General features: G+C 37.9%; 1 protein-coding gene across 1 annotated transcript; it reads right to left on the reverse strand.

Moving 5' to 3' along the window:
• Positions 1-4,924: 4,924 nt before the first annotated feature.
• On the reverse strand, positions 4,925-25,242 carry rps6kc1 (ribosomal protein S6 kinase polypeptide 1). Its single transcript, XM_073855717.1, has 16 exons — positions 25,063-25,242; positions 24,404-24,439; positions 21,604-21,724; positions 19,865-19,980; positions 19,531-19,624; positions 15,722-16,090; positions 14,923-15,044; positions 13,034-13,126; positions 12,340-12,387; positions 11,891-12,023; positions 11,179-11,807; positions 10,109-10,763; positions 8,224-8,313; positions 7,514-7,596; positions 7,229-7,324; positions 4,925-5,665 (listed from the first exon to the last, which is right to left on the reverse strand). The coding sequence occupies exons 1-16, from the start codon at positions 25,162-25,164 to the stop codon at positions 5,564-5,566; spliced, it is 2,889 nt and encodes a 962-aa protein (XP_073711818.1). The 5' UTR covers positions 25,165-25,242; the 3' UTR covers positions 4,925-5,563.
• Between the last annotated feature and the right edge of the window lie 151 nt (positions 25,243-25,393).

The raw sequence follows: 25,393 nt of genomic DNA on the forward strand, positions 1-25,393 counted from the left end.
ATAAACACACATACAGTATTGACCTGTGTTTAATATTTCATTTTATCTGTGGGACCCATCTGGATATTTTAACAGATTTTTGAGACATTAGGCTTTAACTGAGATTACACACACACACATACACACACCTGCACTTTGAGCAAAAACACACACACACAAAAAAACAAAGCCCCTCCTTAAACACACACACTGTATTTTAATATGACTAAAGTGATATTAAGATATGGCTTAGCAAACGCGTCTTATTGATTTAAAACAAAGCAATGCTGATGATAGCTGTGCCATTAAACAGATGAGAAAATAGAAAGCAGGTATGTGCTTCTGTACTTAAGACACAGACACATTCATTATAGTAATTGATGTTCAGTCTGATAAAGTGATATAAATCATCTGAGAGAGAGACTGAAATTACATTCTCAACAAAAACACACGATAGACTAATAAATGATTTTGCTCTTAAAGTTACATTTACACTATTCTTTACACTTTTCATTTACACTATTCTTTTTAAAGCGAGTTAACATTTTAGCACGTCTGGTTCCCTTGTCCCAAAATGAATGGGTTTATTTGACTGAGGATTTGGTTTTTCTTTATATTTGGTAAAATTGTGTCATGTTACTCTCTCAATAACACATTTAAAGCAAAAAACAAATAAATTAAATGCTCAAAAATGACACTAAAGCATGCTTTATGGTAAGGAGTCTTGTTGCCAGATCAGTCAACTTCCATCCAAAAATCCCAACAAATACCTGTGCAAAACTGACACCCAATGCATATTTAATTAAAATATTAGAAGTCAATGGAAGTATGTCATAAGGGTTGTATGTTTGTGTGTGCACGCAGTGCTGCTGAATGTTTTTGAGTATTAATGAAATAAACCCTTCCACATGAATCACTTCCCCCATAATGGATTATAATCCCAGATTAAATAAACACCCACACACACCAATGAGTGACCTTTTCTTGTGTACAGCAAAGAAATTAATGTTATTTTGTGTTATTAAATGTGATTTCAGGATTTTACACCTGGCAAGCTTTCCTCCTTTCTCTTTCATCTCAAGTGTTTACCTTGAACAGAAACTCTTGTTAACCAAACACATTGTTGTTAAGTGTAACCGTTCTCCTGTATTGGACTCTAATGAAAAGGTGCGTTTATGATCATTGTTACAAAACATCCACTTATTCACAGAAGTCCACCAAAGACGATGCAATTTCCATTTGTGTTGTCGGAGACGCATCAGGACACATTCACTGACTGCATGCCACCAGGACTGATGAGTGATCAGTTTGAGTGAACAGATCACAGAAATGGGTCCCATTATATATTATCTCTTGTCTCTACATCTACTTTCATTATACAATGTAAAGATTGTGTACATACTTGTTGTTACATTGAACTTGCATTCTAAAAAATGTTGGGTTGTTTCAACCCATGGTTGGGTAACAACAACCCTGCATAGGTTAATGTATAGCCCAGTGGTTGGTTTGTCCATATTTGACCACACCATGGGTTAAGTGTAATGTATTAAAGAAATCACTGTATAAAATGGGACTCAAAAATCCTCAAATAACATGGCTCATCCAGGATATTATGTTTCCAAAAGTAAAACTGACAATGCATCTGGTAATAGGTGAATATTAAAGGAAGAAACCAGCCGTATCTAAACTTGGGCTCTTTCATCTTTATTAATTGTTTGTTTTAAGCAGTGTTAGACAATTCTCACATTCTCTCTCAGACGAATTTGCAAATTATGCAGACTTTCTCGACAGGTCATCTTTATCACCCTCAGCTAATCACAAGGTCACCCTCATCTCATTGCAAACATTTAAGATATTTACATATCTTACATTTTAATATTTAAAGCTTAGCAGATGACAGATGAACAATCTGGATCAACTAACGCTGTAAGACTGGATTTGTTTTTAACATTGAGCATTTAAAATGTGTCCTGTATGTGTGATGTAGGCTACAGGAATAAAGGCTCCTGTATGAGTATAGACTCCAGACTGCTAATGTCAGCGGTTATTGGTGAGTTGGTTTCCTTACAGGTGATGCTATGAATGCCTGCTGACAGATATACACATCCCCTCATTTTCCACTTTATTGAAAAGAAGAAAAGAGAGAAGTGAACTCTGTGAGTTCATGTACTGACCCCTGCTTTCTTCCTGACCCGTCTATATTCAAAGTTTGCTGCGTGTCTGCCCGCACCTAACCGAATGAGACAGACTGTTTGATGTCTGATAGTGTAGTCGACATGAATTTGATATAGACCCTGTTGGGTTTTTTTATGACTTTTAATATCTTGTATGTAGTCTGGTATACCCAATCATCGGTGCACATTTTTCAAAGGGTTGTCCTTTAATATTTTTGTAAATGTAAAATGTAATAACTTGGTCCAGCTTTGAAATTATTTTACCTCTTATTTGACAAATGGGCAAAGTTTTTAACCATACTGAAATCTCAGATGTCAATGTTTGGTGGTTTAAATACCCAGTATTAAAGCATTTTTCCCCATCATCGCCGTAATAAATCTTAAAATGTTCTTTGAAGAGCCATCCATTATTTATTTGTTTAGTATTATTGCTTCTGGTTAAAAACAACATTTTTTGTCACATCCATAACCCATGCATGTTTCCCTCATTTAAAACAGACAACATGAGTATATACTGATGTTTTTCTGATGTCTGGACTCGATCATCAGGGGTTTAGGAAAATAGAGCCCAGGTTAAGTTTGCAACAGCTTTATCTGCTCCTTCCATTTCATTTCTCCCTGCTCCTGTTATACACACTGTAAAAAATAAGTTGTTGGCTCAATGAATTATTTTTTAGTAACTAGTTCCGCAGAAATTTTACGTTCACTCAATTTCTGACTCCAAAGTGTTACCTGGATTGTTGTTTTTTAGTTGGCCCAAACTTGACTCAAATATAAAAAAGAATGTTTGCTCAACTAGCTTTATAGTTCATTCAACTAAAATGTTTTAATCAGTTGAATCTTTAAAAACTTAAAGACTCTGTCAATTAAAATTTAAGTATTTACTCAATGTTTTATGTGTTACTTCAATTAATATTTATTATTTGGGAATTTTTAATAAACTTTTTAAAAAAATTTATCAAATAATTTATGCTGGTGTTGTTAACAAAATAATTAACTTCAGTCACATAAAAACAAAAGCTTTATTTGCTTATACAGACTGAACATACAAAAATTAAGTCTTCTCTAGAGGGCATAAAACAGTCCAAAAGGCACTCCAAAGTCAGTCAGAACATCTGCAGGGCCATTTAGGAGAACTTCTTTCACCATGTATCCCTCTCCACATCATCACCGCTCTGGTTTGATAAACTGAGGAATATAAATACACACACACACACATACATACATAAATACATGTTTATTATAATAAAGCTTGACGGTGAAAGACTTTATTCCCTAAAATTGCCAAATTTCCCTCAGACATCACACGTAATTGAAACACTATTGGGCGGTTTTCTCGGACAGGGCTTATCACTGACTAAAATACTGACATCTCTTAATATATGAGTGTTATTGTTTTGTCTCAAAATGCACGCCAGTATTGTATTTTATAAGGTTTGTTTGTAAAAATGTCCCAATTATAATTAAGACCGAGTCCTAAACCCTGGCCGGTAAACCAACCCTATATCCAGGCTATATTAACTAAAATACCTGACACATAACATAACACACCTTTATATCTTTACAAAAACGTCGAGTATTTGCGTCTTTGCTAATTAATATAGTCTAAAATTAACATTTTTTACAAACACTTACCTGACGTGAACTTGAGGAAACGGCTGATGACTTGTGTGTCGTTGTGGGAAACAGTGAGTGATTCCGGCTGAAACGTGCGGATTGATCTCAGATGAAATGGCCTGTGATTCAGATCCTTCCGAGTTAAGACATTTTAAATTTAAAACACACGCACATACATACACACCCGCGCGCGCACACACGGGTATATTTAGAAGTTTTATTTAAGATTGTTATGATATTGGGACTATTTCTCCACCCGCTCCTTCAGCTCTGAAGTTCAAATTCGCAGGCAGCCCAACAAATGTAAAAGATATGAAACATCACTCAACAGCGATATCAATTAAGTGCAATCCTAAAATGTGATTTAAAACATAACCCTTTCATTGATAAGTATGAGAGATTAAAATGAATTAAATCACATTTAAACGAGATATCACACAGAGATATCAGAGCCAGCAGTCGATTTCTGATGGGCTTGCCGAGGCGAGGCTGCGCTGGGCGGGGTGTGAGTGCTTAAGCGCCGGTGATATTCTGGAGCTCATCTGGAGCTCTTCTTCGTCCGAAAGTGTCCGAGCACATTTTTAAATAGACGCTATCTTTATTAACCGACCGCATTTTTAAACTTAAAGCACATACATTCACGCCTGAACAACTCTAACAATTACATTTTGTGACCAAATAACAGTAATATCATGAGCATTTTGTTGTCAGGAAACATAGCTGTCATAAGTCCACATATTGACCAGATTTGTCTTAATTAGTTCAGTCAACACTAGCCATTCTGAATGTTGACTGAATTTGAAAATAACCATTCCTTTAATGTTTTAAACACAGATTTATCTAGACTTAAAATAATATGTCTTCTCAAGTTCAAACAAGAAAATTGGTTTAACTAATATTTTTTTGCCCGTCCAACATTTCATTAATTGGATTTTTTACAGCAAGAAAACTGAGTAAGCTAGTACACCCAGTGACTAATGTGACTCCTACTTTTTAAAATTGTACCTAAATCTAGTCATGTTCTTCTGAAACTTCACAGTGAATTCCTAGTGTGTCCCACGCTTTGTCTGGTGCATTAGTAAATTACAGTATTTTTCACAAAATATAAAACTAACATATAAAACAGTAAAATCTCAAACTAAAAAACATAAACATACAAGCTCATTGAGTTTATTGAATGATCAGAACATCAGGTTAATAGGATTATTTCCAGGATGTGCTTGGTGTTTTTAGGTTTAGTTTCACTAACCAGAATCACATCTCATACATGTGTAAATGTCCACACAGCACATTACTAAAGGTCTCTTTACATACATGCAATGAAGTCTCTGTGAGCACCTTTAAATAAATGCACAATAACTGTCAGAGTATGCTTACCGTTTTATTTGACATACTTCTAAATAATATTTTAATGAAATATATGCATGTGTGTATGATGATATAAATAAAGTCTTGTTCATTGTCTGCTAGGTGAGAAGTATAACGCTATTGCAGTATTGATAGTTATGCTCTGATATGAACAGAAAACCTCAACCTAACTGAATCTGGGTAGATTTGGGTTCAACAGGTGAGCTTGTTTTCCAAGCGTTTCAAAAACCTTTACAGTAATCCTAAACGCTGTAAGACGTCACCTCATAAATAGATTCATTCACAGAACTCCAGCCAGGTAAAAGGGTTAAAAAACACATTTGGACATTTGTTTGACAGACACGGGGTCATTCTCATTTTATAGATGATGGTGCAGTTTATGAAATAAACGCTTTTCAGTCCACTTTCATCGCATTCCTGATAGTTTAACTGGGCCAGTTTACATCTGAGAAAAATGGATGAGATTTTATATCCTCCACACCAGCAACTCCAGAGCCCAGCCTTTCCAATGGATTATACTGCAACAACTACAGAGAGAGAGATAAAGAAAGAGAGACTTTAAGTTGAATAAAAATAAGGCCTTATGTCTACTCATTTGGATCAGTTGCTATGTTATAACATGCGGTACAAAGTGTCTGTACAATTTGATGCTTTATGCACATTAACTTATTGAAGCATACAAACTAGATGTCACTTTTTTACATTTAAAACATATTGTAGTGTATCCTTACAAACTACATATCGTTACCAATATTTATAACACTTGAGCCAAGCATAAAATGCTTGCTGTATAGTACACTTTTGACCCCTCATCATTACCACAGTAATATGCATTTCTTATTCTTGACCACTAAGTGGCGCTATGGACTTTCACTGTACAGGCGTTTCATGCATTAAAGCTCATTTGCTTGAGTAACAGCTTAAGTTAGGAATAGGGATGCCCAAAATTTTTCCTACCAAGGGCCAAAAATCAAACCTGAGGGCAGCGAGCCGAAAGTAAATGTTGCTGTGTTATTTTAAAATTAAGGAATAAATAAATAAGCAAACATTACCATTGTTTATGCATAACTAATATAGTTTAATTTTCAAAGGTAAATGTTGTGAAAAAAAAAGAAATAATTTTGCCAATCATTTTTACATTTTCTTTTATTCTCTTTAATTCCTTGCATTTAAATTCAATAAAAAAAATGTGTAATGTACAAATAAAAAATATTACATTTTAGAAAATGTTTAATTAGAAATATGAACATCTGACAGCGGCAATGACGTTTAGCCTTTTTCCTTATCTCACGTGGCATGACGGGCCAAATTTAAGGACATTGCGGGCCAACTTTGCAAGCTCGCTGCACTTGAACGAACATATTTACAAAATTATCGCAAAGTGTTCTTACTGTATTACTCACCGTTTACTTGTCTTTAACAATATGTTATACATTTATAAGGGAGGCTACTAGTAGTTAACCTTATTTATGAGGGCTACATGGGTCAAAAACCATAAAGACATCCGGTCTATTTTATTTTAGTGTTTTTGGTTTTGTTTTGTTTTTTGATGGGCCAGTGAAAATCTGAACCCATAGAAAATCCTTAGCGTTGAGCCCTGATTATAAAATAATACTTGCTATACACATACTGTACCTGAATTTTATGTAATGATTTAATTAGACATTTCTGAATTATGTGTGGAGATATATACTACTACTTAATAACTGCATTTTTTCATATACATACACAGTATTTTTGATGTAAAATGAGGACTAAAGATTTTTTAAAAGAGATTCTGCTAAACCTAAACCGATAAAAAAATGCCTCTGTCTTTTATTTTTATGCATTTTATTTTTAAATTTATATAATAATAATAATAATAATAATAAGCGTAATAATAGCAGAGCATAATATAAACAAAGCACTATAGTAATATACAGCCTCATGCAGTCATTTATGAATAAATAACCAAGCATGTATGTAAAATATCAGAAAAATCAATGTTTTATGTGTATGTGTCATTAACAAATATTATAAATGAATGTTTTAATATATGCTGATGATTATTGATGTATGAGATGAATAGATGTTGATATAGTGTACTGTACCTGTTCCAACAGAGAGCGAGCTTCATCCGACACAAACTCTGGGATGTTTAGTGAGGAGTGTCTGCTGATACCAGCAGGATGACTTTGATACAGGGACTACACACACAAACAAACTCAATCTCATTACACTTTTTAAGTACAACTTTGTTGTCTATATACATTATCTATTAAAATCGTTATCTTTGTTAAGACAGAGACAGTTTGCACTAACATAAATTCTGTACCACGAAAATCTGAACCCAGAAATTCATTCAAAAATGTCACTGTTGATAAAACCACTCTTACCTTTCCAACTATAAGCTCAAATAAAAGAGCTCCAAAACTCCACCAATCACAAGCTGCCGTCTCTTCCGCAATCCCGCCCACTTCTACACAACACACAAAAAGAGAACATCATACAATGACATCAAGAAACTCCGTTCAAAGTTGTTCAACTCCGCAATGGTAATGTTAATTAATAAAGATAATAAATTGTTATTAATCATTATTTCTTTGGGTTTATTATAAGCAGACAGTTATATAAAACACGTAGGCTAACGTTACTGTAGTAGGATTTGTATATTTTATTTTGATTTGTTAAAATTAAATTAATAAATTACATTCTGTAATAATTTTACATTTAAAGCAAAATATTAAACATTACAAACACGCGTATCCAGAGCACGTGCTCTTCTGCAACGCCCAAATGCATGAAACAGACACTCCCATCTCTGGAATAGCCTGAATCATTTTAATCCCGTCCGAATCGGTACATAAAATCACAGAGGTCCTGGGGGACACGTTGAAACTCAAACGTTGTTTGAAAAACTAATCCCATCCGAATAGTTCTTAATAATAATATAAGCTTTTAGGTCATGTATTAGAAATTAGTATTTCATATTAGATGTCTGAAAGGAGAGAATCTTTGATCATGATTGATTTCATTTAAACTGACAGAAAGATAAAATATAATGCATTTAATGAAAGAGTATATTGTATATGATGAGGACGGCTACCTGGTGCACAGTACAACTTTGAGAGCGCATCAGGGTCACATGACTCCTCAACATCATTCCAGCTACAGAAATAAGTCAGCTCCACATGACCTGAGAGAGAAAGAGAGAGAGAGAGAGAGAGAGAGAGAGAGAGAGAGAGAGAGAGAGGTGTTTACAGGAAGTGTTTCTCTGTAATAGGTGCTTTAAAAGTAAAACTAACTTGACTTGTTTGTGATTTATATGAAAATGATATTTTACACTTCACAAGTAATCAATGCAGAAATTCAGGAAAGTTCCTTTTTTTCTTTAATTAAGAAAAATTTAAAGATTTTTCTTACCCTATTGGCAGATTTTTTTTTGCTTGTTTTTAGTACAAATTCACTTAAATGTTATGTTTAACTAGACTTATTTTCTTAGGTCATATTGCTCATCAAAAAAATGCATCTTAAGTTAAAGGCACACTCCACTTTTTTTGAACATATGCTCATTTTCCAGCTCCCCTAGAGTTAAACATTTGATTTTTGCAGTTTTGGAATCCATTCAGCCGATCTCCGGGTCAGGCATTACCACTTTTTACATAGCTTAGCATAATCCATTGAATTAGACCATTTAACATCACGCTAAAAAATAACCAAAGAGTTTTGATATTTTTCCTATTTAAAACTTGACACTTCTGTAGTTACATCTAGAGTTCTCAACGGGTCGGGCCGGCCGCGACCTCGGGCTTAATCTTTTACGCTCCGTAAAAAAAAAATATTAATCATCACTGCTGTTGTTCACCGTAAAGAAAGTCTGGCCTGGCTGCTGCGTGCACAGTGCATCACAGAGAGAAGCGAGGGATAGCAATAAGCTCCGGGGCGGATCAGCAACGGATCCAGACCGGTCCGGAGCTGCCGGCTTCAGAACGGATCCGTTGCAGATCCACTCCGGAGCCCATTGCCATCACTGCGTGCACGCCTGTTGCCTGGAGAAGAAGAGATGGAGAAAAGTAAACTTGCCGCAGGTGAATTCACCGTTGCCTGCTACTACTGGAGGAGAAGCTGCTGGCTGGGTACATGTTTGAGTTCTTTTTATTTATTATTGTGTGATTATTATTTAAGGCATATTTATATAGCCTATATTTAAAGTTTATTGTTTCAGTTGTTTGTATTGTTAAAAGGCGTGAACATTAAAGCTTGATTTGAATTCCCGTCTGCTGGTCATGTTAATAGCCTACGTGTATAAGGGGGAAAAAGCCGGGGGGGATGGCAGCGGCGGGCCGCGGGTCGGGTTCGGACAGATAATTCACGTTGATGTGTCGGGTTACATCGGGTCCGGGCTTTAAAAGCCACGGCCGGGTCGGGTTGTAATTTTCAGGCCCGTTGAGAACTCTAGTATATTGGTAACATCGTGTCCCAAGACCGACAGAAAATTAAAATTTGTGATTTTCTAGGCAGATATGATTAGGAACTATATTCTCATTCTGGCGTAATAATCAAGGACTTTGTTGCCGTAACATGACAGCAGCAGGCGCAGTGATACCACACAGTGCCCGAAAATAGTCCCCTACTCTTGAAAGTTACCAAGGGCACTATTTTCGGGCGCTGCGTAATATCACTACAGAAGAGTCAAGTTTTAAATAGGAAAAATAGCCAAACTCTTTGGTTATTTTTTTTGCGCGATGCTAGTGGTCTAATCAGATTCAGTGGATTGTGCTGGGCTGTGCTGGAGGTACTGCCGCCAGACACGGAGATCAGCTGAATGGATTCCAAAAACGGTAAAAAACAAATGTTAAACTCTAGGGGAGCTGGAAAATGAGCATATTTTCAAAAGAAAGTGGAGTGTCCCTTTAAGATTTTTTCTATATTTTTACTGAAAACAAGACAAAAATACTAAGTAAATACTCATTTTTTGCAGTGTGGCTCACCTGTGTGATTCAGTAGTATGTTACTGGGGTTGAGGTCTCGGCATATGATGCCCTCCTGATGCAGAGCATCCAGTGCCACGACCATGTCAGCTGCCCAACTCCTCACCAGAGCCTCTGGGATGCGTATGTTTAACGCCACCTCTGCCAATTCGTCCAGCTCTCGAAACAATCGGTAGACTTTCTTATCCTCCCCCGTTCCCGGAAGTTCCTCTGATCCCGACCCAGCATCCTCATGTTTGGCAGAGTCTGTATGAGGTCTGAGCACAGCTGCGTCTGAAGGCTTAAAGGAAGACAGAGTCTCTACATCCGACACAAAAATGTCTGTAGATTTTTTTGCCGAAGGATCAAAGTCGGCCACATCGACAGACAGGTCCGACTCGGTTTCCTCTCCGCGCTGAAGAACGTCCGGCCTGCCGAACGTGGGGGAGGTTTTGGAACCTGCGGCGAATGCGACGCCTCCAGTACAAATCTCCTCTGATGCGTCTGGCGCTTCGCCTCCGACCGCTGGGAGATTGACTAACAGATCGGGCGGCTGTGCCTCGTCGGTGCTGTTGGTGTCTGCGATGTCGTCCTGTATGGCCTCTTTAAAGGAAATCACCGGCACCAGCTCGCTCGAGCCCTGATCATGATCTGATCTCCAGACATTTGACACGATCTGTTGAATGGGACAAAAAAGTTTCATGATCAGTTGCATTGTAGTGTAATCAGGACTAATATGTACAAAGAGGGTCTTAACAATTTTTTTGCATGACAGCATCCAAGTGAGCCCCTTTAACAGAACGGGTATTCCACTGCAAGATATATTGAAATTATATATTGTAATTATATGGAGATATATTGAAAGTGTGCATATCACAATTATGGCTTGCTATAATAAACGAATTATAACTTTAAAAAGTTACGTAAAGTCAAAGTTTTAGGTTGATTTAGGATACCGAGTATTAGCCAATATATCAACGCATCTCTAATTTTAAAGTATATAAAAATGTTTTTAAAACATTTAAGAGGGTTGTAGCACCAAAAACAAAATCAGTGGGTCACTGCAATCACCTTTGAATACTTGACCCTACCTTTTCCACTGGCTCCTCTGAGACTTCAACATCGGGGTTTAAATTGATAAATAGTGTCTTGCAGTTGTCTGCGCTATCTTTACTGTCAATGCGGAAGAAGTCCATGGATGCCGATTGGTTTAGACAGTCAGGCGACCGTGTGAAACGATCAACCGACTGCTCATCCTCTGTAAAGAAACGCAGCTCCTGTTCCGAAATCGGCGAGCACAAGCTAGCATTGCTCATCATTGAACAAGTGCGATTAAGTTCAGGCGTTGCCGCAGCAACATCCTCCACCGCCTCCTTGGCGTCATGGTCCACACCCAGCGCGTCCGGCTCGAGCTTCTCCTGTTCGTACTCGTTGCACAGCGTCAGGTAGCTGTTAGTGCACTCCTCTTCAGACGTCCCATCAGAGTCCGGCAACGGGGCTACTGAAGGACTCTCCCCGAAACTCAGATCGCTCATCTGAGGCAGATGGGTCTCCGCATCCTCCCCCTGCTGAGAACACGAATCGCTGGAGCCTGTAGGTACGGGGCTGGGGGCTGAACAGACTACGGTAGTGTAGGGTTTCTGGATGAAGGGGATGTCGAAGCTTTTCTCAGGACTGTTGTTGTGCAGATACTTGCAGATGTGAGACCACAGTTTACCACCTGACAAGAGAAAAACTAATAAATGTAACAATTTGTACACACACTCGGGCATACAGTAAATGCAATAAGTACACAATGCATACCCTCAGCATAATGCAGTAATAGAAATATGGAGTCCTCAGAGATGATGAATTTCTCCAGTCCAACCATGTTGGGTAAAGATCGGGGAATGACGTTTTTTTTAACGTGTCCACACTCGTTGCTTTTTCTCAAACCCTGAATACACACAAACACAAATTATTAAATGAAGTAAAAATCTAATCAGGCATTAACAACAGAGTTCAGTCAATATATACAGATTTCTACCTTAAGGAATAGTTCAACAATCTGATCAATTCTGTGATCATTTACTCACCCTTATCATCCAGAACATGTATGACTTTTATCAAATGATGACAAAAAGTATATTTTTTTAAATGTACAAATCATTTACAAGTAATCCTGTAAGTAACACGATGCTCATATCTGCTTTGCTTTTGGTGTGCACACACCATAAATGTTGGGTGTTGTCATATGTAAACAGCACACTCACTTTCAAAATAAAAGTCTCTTGCGTTCTCTTATCCATCACCAACAGCACCTGCACATAAAACACCAAGAACAAAAAAACACCAGAAATTAACGAATGAACATTATGCAGTATGTCTACATTCCTTGTTCAAATATTTAGAAGAAAATGTGAGATATGGGTTCTGTTGTACACAGCAAATAGGAATTCAACAATTTGCGCGAGTAGATTACATAAAAAGTCAATGCAAAGCCCTGAATAGCTGCAAATAGCCGTGAATAGTGTGGGGCATCACGATAGACGCAAAAATCGCACATGGTGATGTGAATGTTGCGAACTGGGCAGCGCGATTGCCACGAAAACACACGCTACTCGTCTTAAATGCGTCTTTGCGCAAGTTAAAAATATTCAACTCAAGCGAAACATTTGCATGACACAAAGTAAAATCCAGCGTGTAATCTAGAGCGAGGATGCGATGCTTCGCTTTGGTGTGTACGCAGCATAACGCTTTCACAAATCGCCAATGCAATAGACTGTTCTGGACTTTTACTGTGGTCTTCTGAAAGGTGTCGATCATCAGCAGGTACTTTTTAGACCCACATCCACAACCAACTGTTGCTTATTCGCAGAAAACAAGTTCACATTAAGTGTCAAAGTTCAGCAGTTAAAACATACAGGGAGTCTTGTTAGATTTATATAAATACTTCTGCTAACTTACCTTATCGATGACACCCAATACTCTGTAGTGTTTCAGTTCATCTGTGTGAGTCTGTTCAACCCATGAGACACCACAACACTGCGGACCCAATGCCTGCGGAAACACCATACAAACAGAATCGCACAAGATTAACACACAAATGACAGATAAAACACATAAACAACACACAGATGACAGACAAAACATACAGATGTCTTACACTACCACTCAAAAATTTTGAAACGCTTGACTGAAATGTTTCTCGTGATCTTAAAAATATACTTACTTAGTAAATAAAATAAAATTTTAATGAAAAATATTTTTACATGGTTGACTTGGAATGAATAATAAAGATGAAGAAGACAATATGAGCAAAGAATAGATGTGAAAAAAAATTTTTCAAATGGTGAAAACCCTGAAGATCCTTAAATATAAGTTTTAATTAATTTTGTATGCTTTTAGTCCATACATAATCCCAATAATTACAATTGTGTTACGGCATAGTTTTTTACGGCATTAGTTTATGATAAATCTAAATGAATTTGAATGGTGGTGTACAAAATGGCAAATGAAAAAGCACAAGAACAGCATGCAAACAACAAACGAACAACACACAAAACAGAACAGCAAACAGAAAAACACAAGACCAACACACAGACAACATACAAGATAGCAGACAAACAGAAAAACACAGAGACAACGCAGACAAACCGGCACCAAGACAACGCAGACCAAACCGGCACAGAGACAACGCAGACAAACCGGCACAGAGACAAACCGGCACAGAGACAAACCGGCACAGAGACAAACCGGCACAGAGACAAGGCGGACAAACCGGCACAGAGACAACGCAAGCAAACGGGCACAGAGACAACGCAAGCAAACGGGCACAGAGACAACGCAAGCAAACGGGCACCGAGACCACCCAAGCAAACCGGCACAGAGACAACGCAGACAAACCAGCACAGAGACAACGCAAGCAAACCGGCACAGAGACAACGCAAGCAAACCGGCACAGAGACAACGCAAGCGCACCGGCACAGAGACAACGCAAGCGCACCGGCACAGAGACAACGCAAGCGCACCGGCACAGAGACAACGCAAGCGCACCGGCACAGAGACAACGCAAGCGCACCGGCACAGAGACAACGCAAGCAAACCGGCACAGAGACAACACAGACAAACCGGCACAGAGACAACACAAGCAAACCGGCACAGAGACAACACAAGCAAACCGACACAGAGACAACACAGACAAACCGGCACAGAGACAACACAAGCAAACCGGCACACAGACAACACAGACAAACCAAAACACAAACAAAACAACACACAGACAAAAGACAAAACAACAAATTACCAACAGACAAAACAACACAGAGACAACAGACAGAACAACACAGAGACAAAAACACAGAGGCAACACAAGCAAACCGGCACAGAGACAACACAAGCAAACCGGCACAGAGACAACTCCATCAAACCGGCACAGAGACAACTCAAGCAAACGGGCACATAGACAACTCAATGAAACCGGCACAGAGACAACACAAGGAAACCGGCACAGAGACAACACAAGGAAACCGGCACACAGACAACACAGACAAACCAAAACACAAACAAAACAACACACAGACAAAAGACAAAACAACAAATTACCAACAGACAAAACAACACAGAGACAACAGACAGAACAACACAGAGACAAAAACACAGAGGCAACAGACAAAACAACACACAAACACAGACAGCATGCAAAACATGAAAACATATACTAGCAACAAACAGGCAACACTTACCGACAAGAACAAAAAATCATTAAAACAAACAGACACACAAAAGTGAATAAACCTGGATAAAAGTGAGACTTGAATTTTGAGCATTAAGGTAAAAGGGTCATAGACACTGACCCTGTTCTGTGTGGAGCTCTGACCCATGCTGTCTTTTAAGCGTGTAGAAATGAGCTCAGCACGCATCAGATATTCTGAAGTCTTTCTTTTCACAGACTCTCGTCTACTGGGACTCACTTCTCCTGATAGACACAGAATAAACACACAGAATTACACACTAAATAAACACACTCAATAAACACACAGAAGCATCACAAAATCAACTTTTTCTTTCATTTTCTTTCATTCACATTCTCTGTGTTTAAAACAATTCAGTAAATGATCCAGTCCAGGAGATAAAGGCTGGAGCAAATCTACATTAAACTCTTGAAACACTGAGTGAAAGAACTTCCCAAACTCTCCTTACTAGTAGAAGTATATGACCAAGTTGTTAATCTTAGCAGGCAACTCTCCTCCACCCCCAGCACTAACATTTGAAGATCCTTAGTTTAAAGATATCTTCTTAATCACCTTCGGCTGACTACTGTTATCACTTACGATGTAATTACACCTACTGACGACATTAACACCCCAACAGAGCAGATCAATAGAATGGTGATCTTGATTTATCGACAAGTTTGAGAAATGTACAACAAAGCACAGATGATGACCTATTCTATTGGTTATGAGTCAGTTTATATTTACACTTCTGCAACATTGTTCGAGTTGACACGTAATTAATCGCTTATAGGCAGCATCCACGGGCATGTTACTGGTGTATACACGGTATAAAGTTAAAAGCTGAAAGTTGTTTTCGCCATGATGAACTTGAAAATCGTACGTTAAAGTGCATTAAACGACATATTTGCTATATTTGTACCTTGCACACCCTGCAGCAGCAGATCAACACCTTTGTGATAGTAGGAAAATGCAGCGGCAAAGTCTTGCTCCACCTCTTTCTCCACGGCCAAAGCAATCTGCTCGCTGGCTCTCTCCAGGTAGTCTGTCTTCCCTGTACAGTTCCTGAGACTAGGGGTAAAGGTTAAAGCTCCACTGCTACGACTGGACTCCACTCCCGTCCAAACCGGGGACGTCACTGACTGCGGGACAGTAAATGGGCTCCTATGTGTTGCTGTGAGGTTTGGAGAAAAGCTGCCCGATGGCATTCCATCATTTATATCAGTCACATCTGCATCAACAGAGTCTGCATCAACCGCACCACAACTCAGCTGACTGCTACTGCTAATACCTAACATAAAATACACAAAGAAAAACATATCCAAAAGTTATCCATACCTACTACTGAGGACAATGTATACTATATTCTTCAGGCATCCCGGACACTAATGTTTTACTGATTCATAAAAGATCATTCGCTGTATGGTCTTCTGGGAAATCAGTATGGAGATAAAAGTTAAGATTGTGATTTTTCTGTAGTTTTAAAGCACACTGTTTGTTGTTTGCTTAAATGTCATTAAGCTAACGTGTGACGCAGTCGCCGAAGCTTCCGTGTGATCATCGTTCAGTATATAATATGCTTGTCGTACCCAAGATTAAACAATCCATGACACACAGTGTGATAAGGTAATGATCTTATAGGAGTGCAAAAATCCTGCAGTGTATTCCGGGCTTTAAATGGGTGGTTTAATGGTATTTCAAGCATTCTGACTTATTAACACAGTTATAGAGTTGTTTCCTCATGCTAATCGTAGGAAAAGTGTCAAAAATGCAGTTGGGCGTGTTTCAGAGTATTCCTGTGCCGAATGCACTTCGCCAGTGTTCGTACAAGTTTCGGCTAATTTTTTTCGATTACGGTTCTAACTGACGTTTCAGGGGTTTTCGATACGTATCACTTCTTTATATGGGCTTTCGCCGGAAAACTTCCCCCGGAAAACCCCGCCCAGCCGTCAGTCAGCGGGAGACGCTAGAGCTTGCTAACAGCTTATCACGCCACTCAGCCTTGTTTAATTTCAAAAGTCAACAATGGCACAAGAAGAAGTGTGTTTTTGGATGTAAGGAGAAGACATCCAGCCTTATGGAAACAATGGATATAGTTTATTATCCGGATTAGCAGCGGAGTTTTGCGTGTGTGTTTGATGCGGTGGATTTTCAGAACCGGGTCATGACGAGTTACACGTGGTAAGTAAGACTTCTGTCTTATGTTGGAAATAGGCGCGTGTATATTATATAAATGACACGAACATGTAGTGAATCATAAGTTAAAACAGTGTTGTATAGTGTTGTATGACTCCTACTCGCTCCTCCCGTGTTATAACTCCTCCTTCTTCATTTTTTCGTACGTTATCGGAAAGATTCGTTAAAGCTAATCTTTCTTTTATAAATCTGATTAAACTAAAGACTCTTCAGAGATATAAAGGATGTCATACTACTCCATAGGTACTCCAGATTAATATCAGAAATGCAGAAACAGCGTGTGTTACGTGAGCTTTAAAGGGCACCTATTAAACCCATTTTTACAAGATATAATAATGATAATGATATAAACAAGTAATATAATTCTCAGGTGTGCCCAGAATGTGTCTGCGAAGTTTCAGCTCAAAATACCCCACAGACCATTTATTATAACATGTCGAAAATCACCCTATTTGGGTGGGAGTAAAAATGTGCTGTTTTTTGTCTGTACCTTTAAAGGGACACTCCACCTTTTTTGAAAATAGGCTAATTTTCCAGCTCCCCTAGAGTTAAACATTTGATTTTTACCGTTTTGGAATCCATTTAGCTGATCTCCGGATCTGGCGCTAGCACTTTTAGCATAGCTTAGCATAATCCATTGAATCTGATTAGACCATTAGCATCGAGCTCAAAAATCACCAAAAAGTTTCAATAATTGTCCTATTTAAAACTCTTCTGTAGTTACATTGTATACTAAGATGGACAGAAAATTAAAAGCTGTTATTTTCTAGGCAGATATGGTTAGGAACTATACTCTCATCCTGGCGTAATAATCAAGGACATTGCTGCCATACCATGGCTGCAGGAGGCGCAATGATATTACGTAGTGCCAGAAAATAGTCCCCTGCCATTGAAAGGTACTAAGGGGACTATTTTTGGCTGCTGCGTAATATCATTGCGCCTCCTGCAGCCATACGGACTACCGGCACATCCGGGAACTTGACTGTAAATTTCGTCACCGCCCCTTTTTGGGTGATAGAAAAGCAGCCCTTCCATTGGCTTCCATTCAAAGTAGCGGAGCAGGGCAGCGTTTTTGCACGGCCGGCGGGCGTGAATAACTTGTGAAATCACTCAGATTGAACATGTTGAGTATTTATCTGCCCGCCATAGAGCCCGAAAGATACATTGACACATTTAATTTGGTCAATGTGGAAACATGTCCCTTTCATTCTCGCGGCGTCAAATTTGTGTAACAACGCCATCCAGTGATTGCTGGAAATTTCTCTAAGCCAGTTAGTTGTATGGCTGGACGGAAAAGTGCACTCATTACTCTAAATATAAAGACATAATAAATAAATACGAAGTAACTTTCAAATACGAAGTAAAATCATTCACTTGCTTCCCTGTTGACTCGTTGAGGTACGAGTAAAATGTCCGGGTAAAGCACCTCTGGCCAATAGGGAGCATTGTTGCACGAATTTGATGCTGTGGGAATGAAAGAGACATGTTTTTGTATTGACCAAATTAAATGTGTTAATTTATCTTTCGCGCTCTATGGCAGGCAGGGTGGACAGATAATTACTCAACATGTTTGGTCTGAGTGATTTCGTGGGTTGTTTGCGCCTGCCGGCTGTGTGTGAACGTTGCTTTGTTCCGCTGTTTTGAATGGAAGCCAATGGAACGTCTAGTGTGATTTGCCCCAAAAGTGGGCGTGAACCTGTTCAGAGACATTCTATGACGTTGCGCCGGTTGTGCGTATGGTATGGCAGCAATGTCCTTGATTATTACGCCAGGATGAGAGTATAGTTCCTAGCCAAAAATATTTAAACTCTTTGGTTATTTTTTAGCGTGATGCTAAATGGTCTAATCAGATTCAATGGATTATGCTAAGCTATGCAAAAAGTGGTACCGCCAGACCCGGAGATCAGCAGCAAACAGTAAAAATCAAATGTTTAACTCTAGGGGAGCTGGAAAATTAGCATATTTTCAAAAAAGTGAAGTGTCCCTTTAAATGCAAATGAGCTACAGCTCCTCACTCCCTTACCAACAGACAGTGAGCGCTTTCAGATCAAATAGATCTGATTCCTGTGAATAGAGTATGAGACAATATCATCTCAATATTGAGATATTGTGGACAGCGTTCAACTCACCGAGGGCAGAAACTATGGTAATGTAGAACTGTCAGTGAGTAGCTGTGGGCGGGGCTTTATCAGTGTGACATCACGTTAACAAGACAATCAAAACAGCATGTCTAATGAGACTGCTTTGGTTTTATGGGAATTAAAAAAGAAGGAAAGGGTGGATTGTTGTGTTCACACACTGTCAACACACATGCATGTCCAAACACTTTGTAATACTGGATTTTGCATAATAGGTGCCTTTCTACAAAACAAAAATGTTGGTGCTATAGTTGGGTTTTCTAAACTATAAGGATAATTTTTGTAAGGGTATAAACACACAGTACCACCTGCAAAGTGCACACGTAAACATATTCATATTGAAAGCAACATATTTACCAAGATATATATTGTATAAAATATAAACTGCTGAACTCACCTTCAGTGCTGCCAACTGAAAGACTGTCAGCCAGAAAATCAGAGAAAGGTTCAGCCGGGCCGATGAGTTCAGAGCAGTCCTGCACTTCACCACCCTAAACACACACATCCATATACAAACTATAACAGACATTACCATCATTACTTGTTAACCAAAAAGGTGCTTGCTGTCTTTAAAGGATTTTTTCACAGCTTTCATTCTTGGCTTGATTGCCAAGTCCTGCTTGAAAACATCTACACTAACCTACACAAACAGTGTTGTAATGACATTAATATGGATAAAATTTATACCCAATAAATATCACTCAGAACAATCAGAAGGTTAATGTCCATACCTTGAAGAAATCCTGTATAAATTGGCTGCCATACAGTGAGGGAATATTAGCACTGAACTGTAGGAGATCCTCTGAACACTGTCTTCTCTCTTCAATCACAGAGTCATCAAAACGCCCTTAAAACACACAGACAGACAAACAAGACAGCAGCTCATGACTTAACTGGCACAGTTTGCGTTACATTAGGAAAGCAGACGCATGACAAGCAAACAGCACACACGTTCATGGCAACACTTTAGTCTCCATAAGGTTCCCTCAAAACTGCAATGCAGACACATTTGTATAAAGTGAAGAAGTGTGAACGCAGTTAATACCACTATGAGCCAATCAATCAAGGTTTAATAGTGAATATAAGTAAATTCTAAATGCATCCAGTATGACAAGAGACTTTGTGGCACCCATAACTACACAACTGATTTTAACTACAACATCCCATCCCTAACATTACTAACAATGAATGAGCAATTTATGTTTATGTATTATTATTTCAACAATGCTGTCCCATGATATAGGGAACTGGGTGATTCTCACGAAACCATTGAAACACCACGGCACTAATGATTTTAGCTTTAAAATGTGTAATATAGTAACATTAAAAAGCATCAGAATTAACACAATACTGTGTTCTACCTTGCACAATGTGTGATTTCAACATAAGAATTTATAATTGGAAATTTTATCTCATTTTCTGCTGAAATTCTCATTACCGCAATGTGTCCGGCTGTGTTTGAACATGCGTTATGTTGTAATTTAATCAAATTAACACAAAAATATTAAGAAAAAAAATAAATGGATGTTTTGCTAGACTACTTTAGATGTGTCCATGCCTGATGTTCTCATCCTCCGCAACACTTTTTGAGAACAGTTTAAGCACACATACAGAATTTTAATAAAGTTTGATTTTGAGTGACCAAGCACATGGACCAGTTACTTCAAGATGGCTACCAGGTAAGATCATTTTTTTACAGTTAATTTGAAATATTGTCTTGTCAGAATGCTTACACGACATTTTGATTATCATTACCACAACAGATGCTTATTAAATGTTAATTTAATTAATAGAAGCATAATACTTTGATTTTAAATGCATGTGCAGAATCTCCAAATTACGTTCTTTCAGGTTTGTCATGTCATTTTGAAAATATGTCAGTGTTGAAGTTTTCTGACTGTTGCGGTAATGAGACTTTTTAGGACTAATTTTTTAAATTATGTTACAAAAAGTGTTAAATGATAAGTAAAAGTTTTTAAATTAATGTTCCCATTTACTCCAGACTTTGTTTTTCAATGTCTGGTGGGAAAAAAAAGTAAATTTAAGCAATTTTTTCATTTTCATGCTTGACATTTTTAAAACCAAGTTTTCGTGAGAATCACCCAACTATGTTTAAGATGTTTTTTTACAGGATGAAACCAAAATGTATGAAATGCATCACTGCGCTGTACTCATACAGCAGCTCACAGATATCTTCATTGCATAGCAATCTGTATTGTTTTCATATCATGGACTATGTTATCCAACTAAAGGATGTTATTTATTTTTTAAAAAGCTTTCTTCGCATCATGCTTAACAATGCAATTCAACCGTAACTATATTCATAATACAGGTATCAAACAGAATGGAAAATAAAATTACAAACCAATCTTACCATACTTAAACAGCTAAACAGATACAGAGTTTAAAGCTTAACATCACAACAGCTCCTAATTCACTTTACTACCACAGTGTATCACACAACACTTACCAAACACTTTAGCTTTGGCAAAGGGAGGAAATAGCTCGGAATGTCCGAAGTGGTTTTTGTGTATCTGCCAAAGGTCTCTATGAAGCTTCTTGAAATCACTGTACCTTTTCCACACTGTGATCTAAAGAGGGGAGGACAAACAGATTAAAACAAGTTACCCAAACACACTTAAAAATGATCTGTCAGCAAATCACAACAGTCTTTACTAACATGATGTTGATGTTAGGAGCTTCAAACCATCTCCAGTTACTTATGATTAAAATCAATATTTTCCATCTTTCTGGCTGGTAATGGGATGCATTTCAATGCAAGGTTCAATGAAATAAAATCAACCGTTTTGTATAGATTTTTATTTATTTATTTTATCCAGAGAAATGACTGGATGGTCAAGAGTGAACGCTTCAATCCAGAATTAAGGCAAAGTTGGATGTTTTTATGTTGAAAGCAGGTTAAACTAATCACTTTTTGCAACAGTAAATGTACGTTAACTCATTTCCCGCCAGTATTTTTTGGGATTTTCACAAGAAGTTCACAAAATGCCTTCCAGGAAAATTTTCTTCTAAAAGTATATAAACATACAAAATATATCAAATGAAAAAACAGACCCTCTGCTTTTAAATAAACAATAACTCGTCAATGGCAGGGGATGAAATAAATACATATTTGGGTAGTGTAGTAATTTTTAATGTCAGTAATCACATATTAAAATATCCCATTTAAACACTAAAATACCCTAAATAGACAATAAGCACACAGTTTAACCTATTTAATTATTCACTTGTTTAGATATACGATTCATCATTTGAAAAAGATAACAATAACATTAAAACACAAGGGTGCGAAAATGACATAGCACATATAAATGCATTTGGTAAATTTGACCCAGATTTTTAATCTGGTTTGATCCAAATATTTTTAAACAACGTGGGATTATAAATAATAACATTTTAGTAAAAGACTTGAATGCTTCATTGAACGTTTGTTATGTACATTTGAATACCAGCCATAGACATATATAAACATAGATGCCCCATTAATGGCTTCTATGAAGCTGTCAAACATCTGTGACAGCCATAGAAAGGGGCGTCATGCACCAATTTTTTTTAAGGGGGCACAGTGAGCACAGCTCACAGAAATTTGTGCATACACAGACATCAAACGAAATATTAGCTTTCAGTCTTTTCCATGGCACTTACAGTTCTAACAATCTGAACACCCCTGCTTTCATGCAAAAACCAAATAAAAGTGTTGACTAACTTTCATATCAAATACTATTTAATCGGAATAATGACTTTGGCATCATATTTACATTTGAAACGGCATGTTTTATTTATTTAAGTTTTAATAAATTACTTGTTTAAGTGTGTCATTAAGGCACTTTGCATAACAACTGCGTTATCCTTTCAAATTAGTGTAGTTTTAAATCCATAAAGTATATAAACAACGAAAATGACATAAGCTGAAGCCACGTGATTGATTTTAATGTTCAATAATGATTTTTAAAAATGTGTAGATAAAATTATTAGAGGAACGCATTATTGCATCAAATTTTACCTCGTATGTGAGCATGTGTGATTCCGCGCCCCCGTGAATTCTGGCGAACTTTGGCGTTGTACCAAGATGAATCTAGAAATCTACTAATATAACGTCGAGACTGTCACATTTTAAACCATACATTTTCTACACAGAATTGATAATATTGTGCATATTAAACAGATTAAAAGACAAATAACAGATTAATGAACGCTTCTTTGATTTTAAGGTTGCATGCAAAATCCATGGATAAAAAAACAAGGAGCACGTGCCCCCTCAGTTTGAATGGGCATGTTGCCTCTGGCCATAGACATATATTTACACATAGATGCCCTATGTCTATGGCCGGTGCAAAATGCGCTGCTTTCGTTAATACCGATCAGAGCATGACTTTATGAGCACAGAAACTATTCTCATCACTTCATGAGATGAATATTGAACCGCTGAAGTCACGACTATTTTACGAAAATATCTTTACTGCCTTAAAGGAATAGTCTACTCATTTTCAATATTAAAATATGTTATTACCTTAACTAAGAATTGTTGATACATCCCTCTATCATCTGTGTGCGTGCACGTAAGCGCTGGAGCGCGCTGCGACGCTTCGATAGCATTTAGCTTAGCCCCATTCATTCAATGGTACCAATCAGAGATAAAGTTAGAAGTGACCAAACACATCAACGTTTTTCCTATTTAAGACGAGTAGTTATACGAGCAAGTTTGGTGGTACAAAAATTTAAAAGAGGAACTATATTTTATGGCGTAATAGCACTTTTGGGAGTACTTCGACTCGCCTGAAAAGTCCGCTCCCCTTCTCCCTCTCATAATGGGAGAGGGAGGGTGTTACTGCGCCGAGTCGAAGTACTCCCAAAAGTGCTATTACGCCATAAAATATATTTCCTCTTTTAAATCCACTTAGAAAAGCACTACGTTTTTTCTTTGTACCACCAAACCCGCTCGTACAACCACTCGTCTTAAATAGGAAAAACGTTGATGTGTTTGGTCACACGCACGCACACAGATGATAGAGGGATGTATCAACTCTTCTTAGTTAAGGTAATAACATAGTTTAATATTGAAAATTAGTAGACTATTCCTTTAAGTTTCTGGGCCTTGGAAGTTGTGAGCTGTGTTACTGTCTATAGGGGCTCAGACATACAAGTGCAATGACAAATTTTTAATTCTTGGGTGAACTAACCCTTTAAAACCAGAAATATATAAGGTAAACAGGGTCAATAAGAGTAAGTTCACTGTTTATAATTCTGACCTCCTGAACGTCATCCGGGTTCTTCCGTGAGATGATCTGTGGAAAAACAGAATATGATGATGATAGGGAGCACTGCAGCAAAGGTCTCTGATCCACATTGCATTTGCCTGATCTCTATCCAAAACACCACTGACTATTTATAAATAACATCCAACGGTGTATATTAGATCATTTATGTAACGTTACTGTACCGATATGTTACATCTCTATGTATGTGACAGAAATCTAGCTTTAAGTTAAGCCATTTTCACAAAAGCAGAAATAAATCACATGAGAAAGATGACAGGTTTACGTAAGAAATAGATTACACCGCTGACATTAAATGTGACAGACGCATTCGCTTTATGTTTTTATGACATATCATTCTTAATGTCAACATTTCGGACGTAACACGACGGATAAATTATAAAGCGATAGCTGTCACGTCTCTTGTATAGATTTATAGATGTAGTCGACGTCATGCAGAGCTGCGCGGACAGACCGGTATATGACATCGCAATCCCGCGAGAGCGATTTTGACAACTGTGCTTTTGAATCGCTCTCGTGGGACTTTGATGTTACAAACTGAACAATCTGCGCAGACAGTTAAGTCATGGTCCTGATAAACATTAGCTTTAGCATACAAGCTACCGAACGCGACGAAATCTCTCTCTTCTCACCCGGGCAGTGACTTTATACACCGTATAGCCCTTCTTGTGTGTCGTGGGGTCGGTAACCGTGTAGAATCGCGCGAGCTCGCCTGTGTCCCGGGCGGAGATCATCCTGAGACACACATCACCACAGCCGGACACTCACTCACTCATTCACTCACTCCACAAAGACAACAGCTCATGAATAATAATTAGGTGGCAGTGACGTCACAAGCTCAGCTCATGAAAATTAATCAGGCAACCAAGCTGCGGTTCAGTTCATCATCTATTTCTGTGGATTTACTGGCAGTTTGCAAACCAAATAATTTGATTCATTTTAATCACTGACTACCATGTTAAT

This window comes from Misgurnus anguillicaudatus, chromosome 18 (genome assembly GCF_027580225.2).
Source record: "Misgurnus anguillicaudatus chromosome 18, ASM2758022v2, whole genome shotgun sequence".
In the NCBI taxonomy this organism is placed as follows: Eukaryota; Metazoa; Chordata; class Actinopteri; order Cypriniformes; family Cobitidae; genus Misgurnus; species Misgurnus anguillicaudatus.

Coding starts and splice junctions, on each gene's coding strand:
- rps6kc1 (XM_073855717.1), bottom strand. CDS start 25,164: ATGATCTCCGCCCGGGACACAGGCGAGCTCGCGCGATTCTACACGGTT. Junction 11,808..11,890: donor ATTACTGCATTATGCTGAGG/GTATGCATTGTG, acceptor TTCTCTTGTCAG/GTGGTAAACTGTGGTCTCAC. Junction 10,764..11,178: donor CAGAGGAGCCAGTGGAAAAG/GTAGGGTCAAGT, acceptor CCCATTCAACAG/ATCGTGTCAAATGTCTGGAG.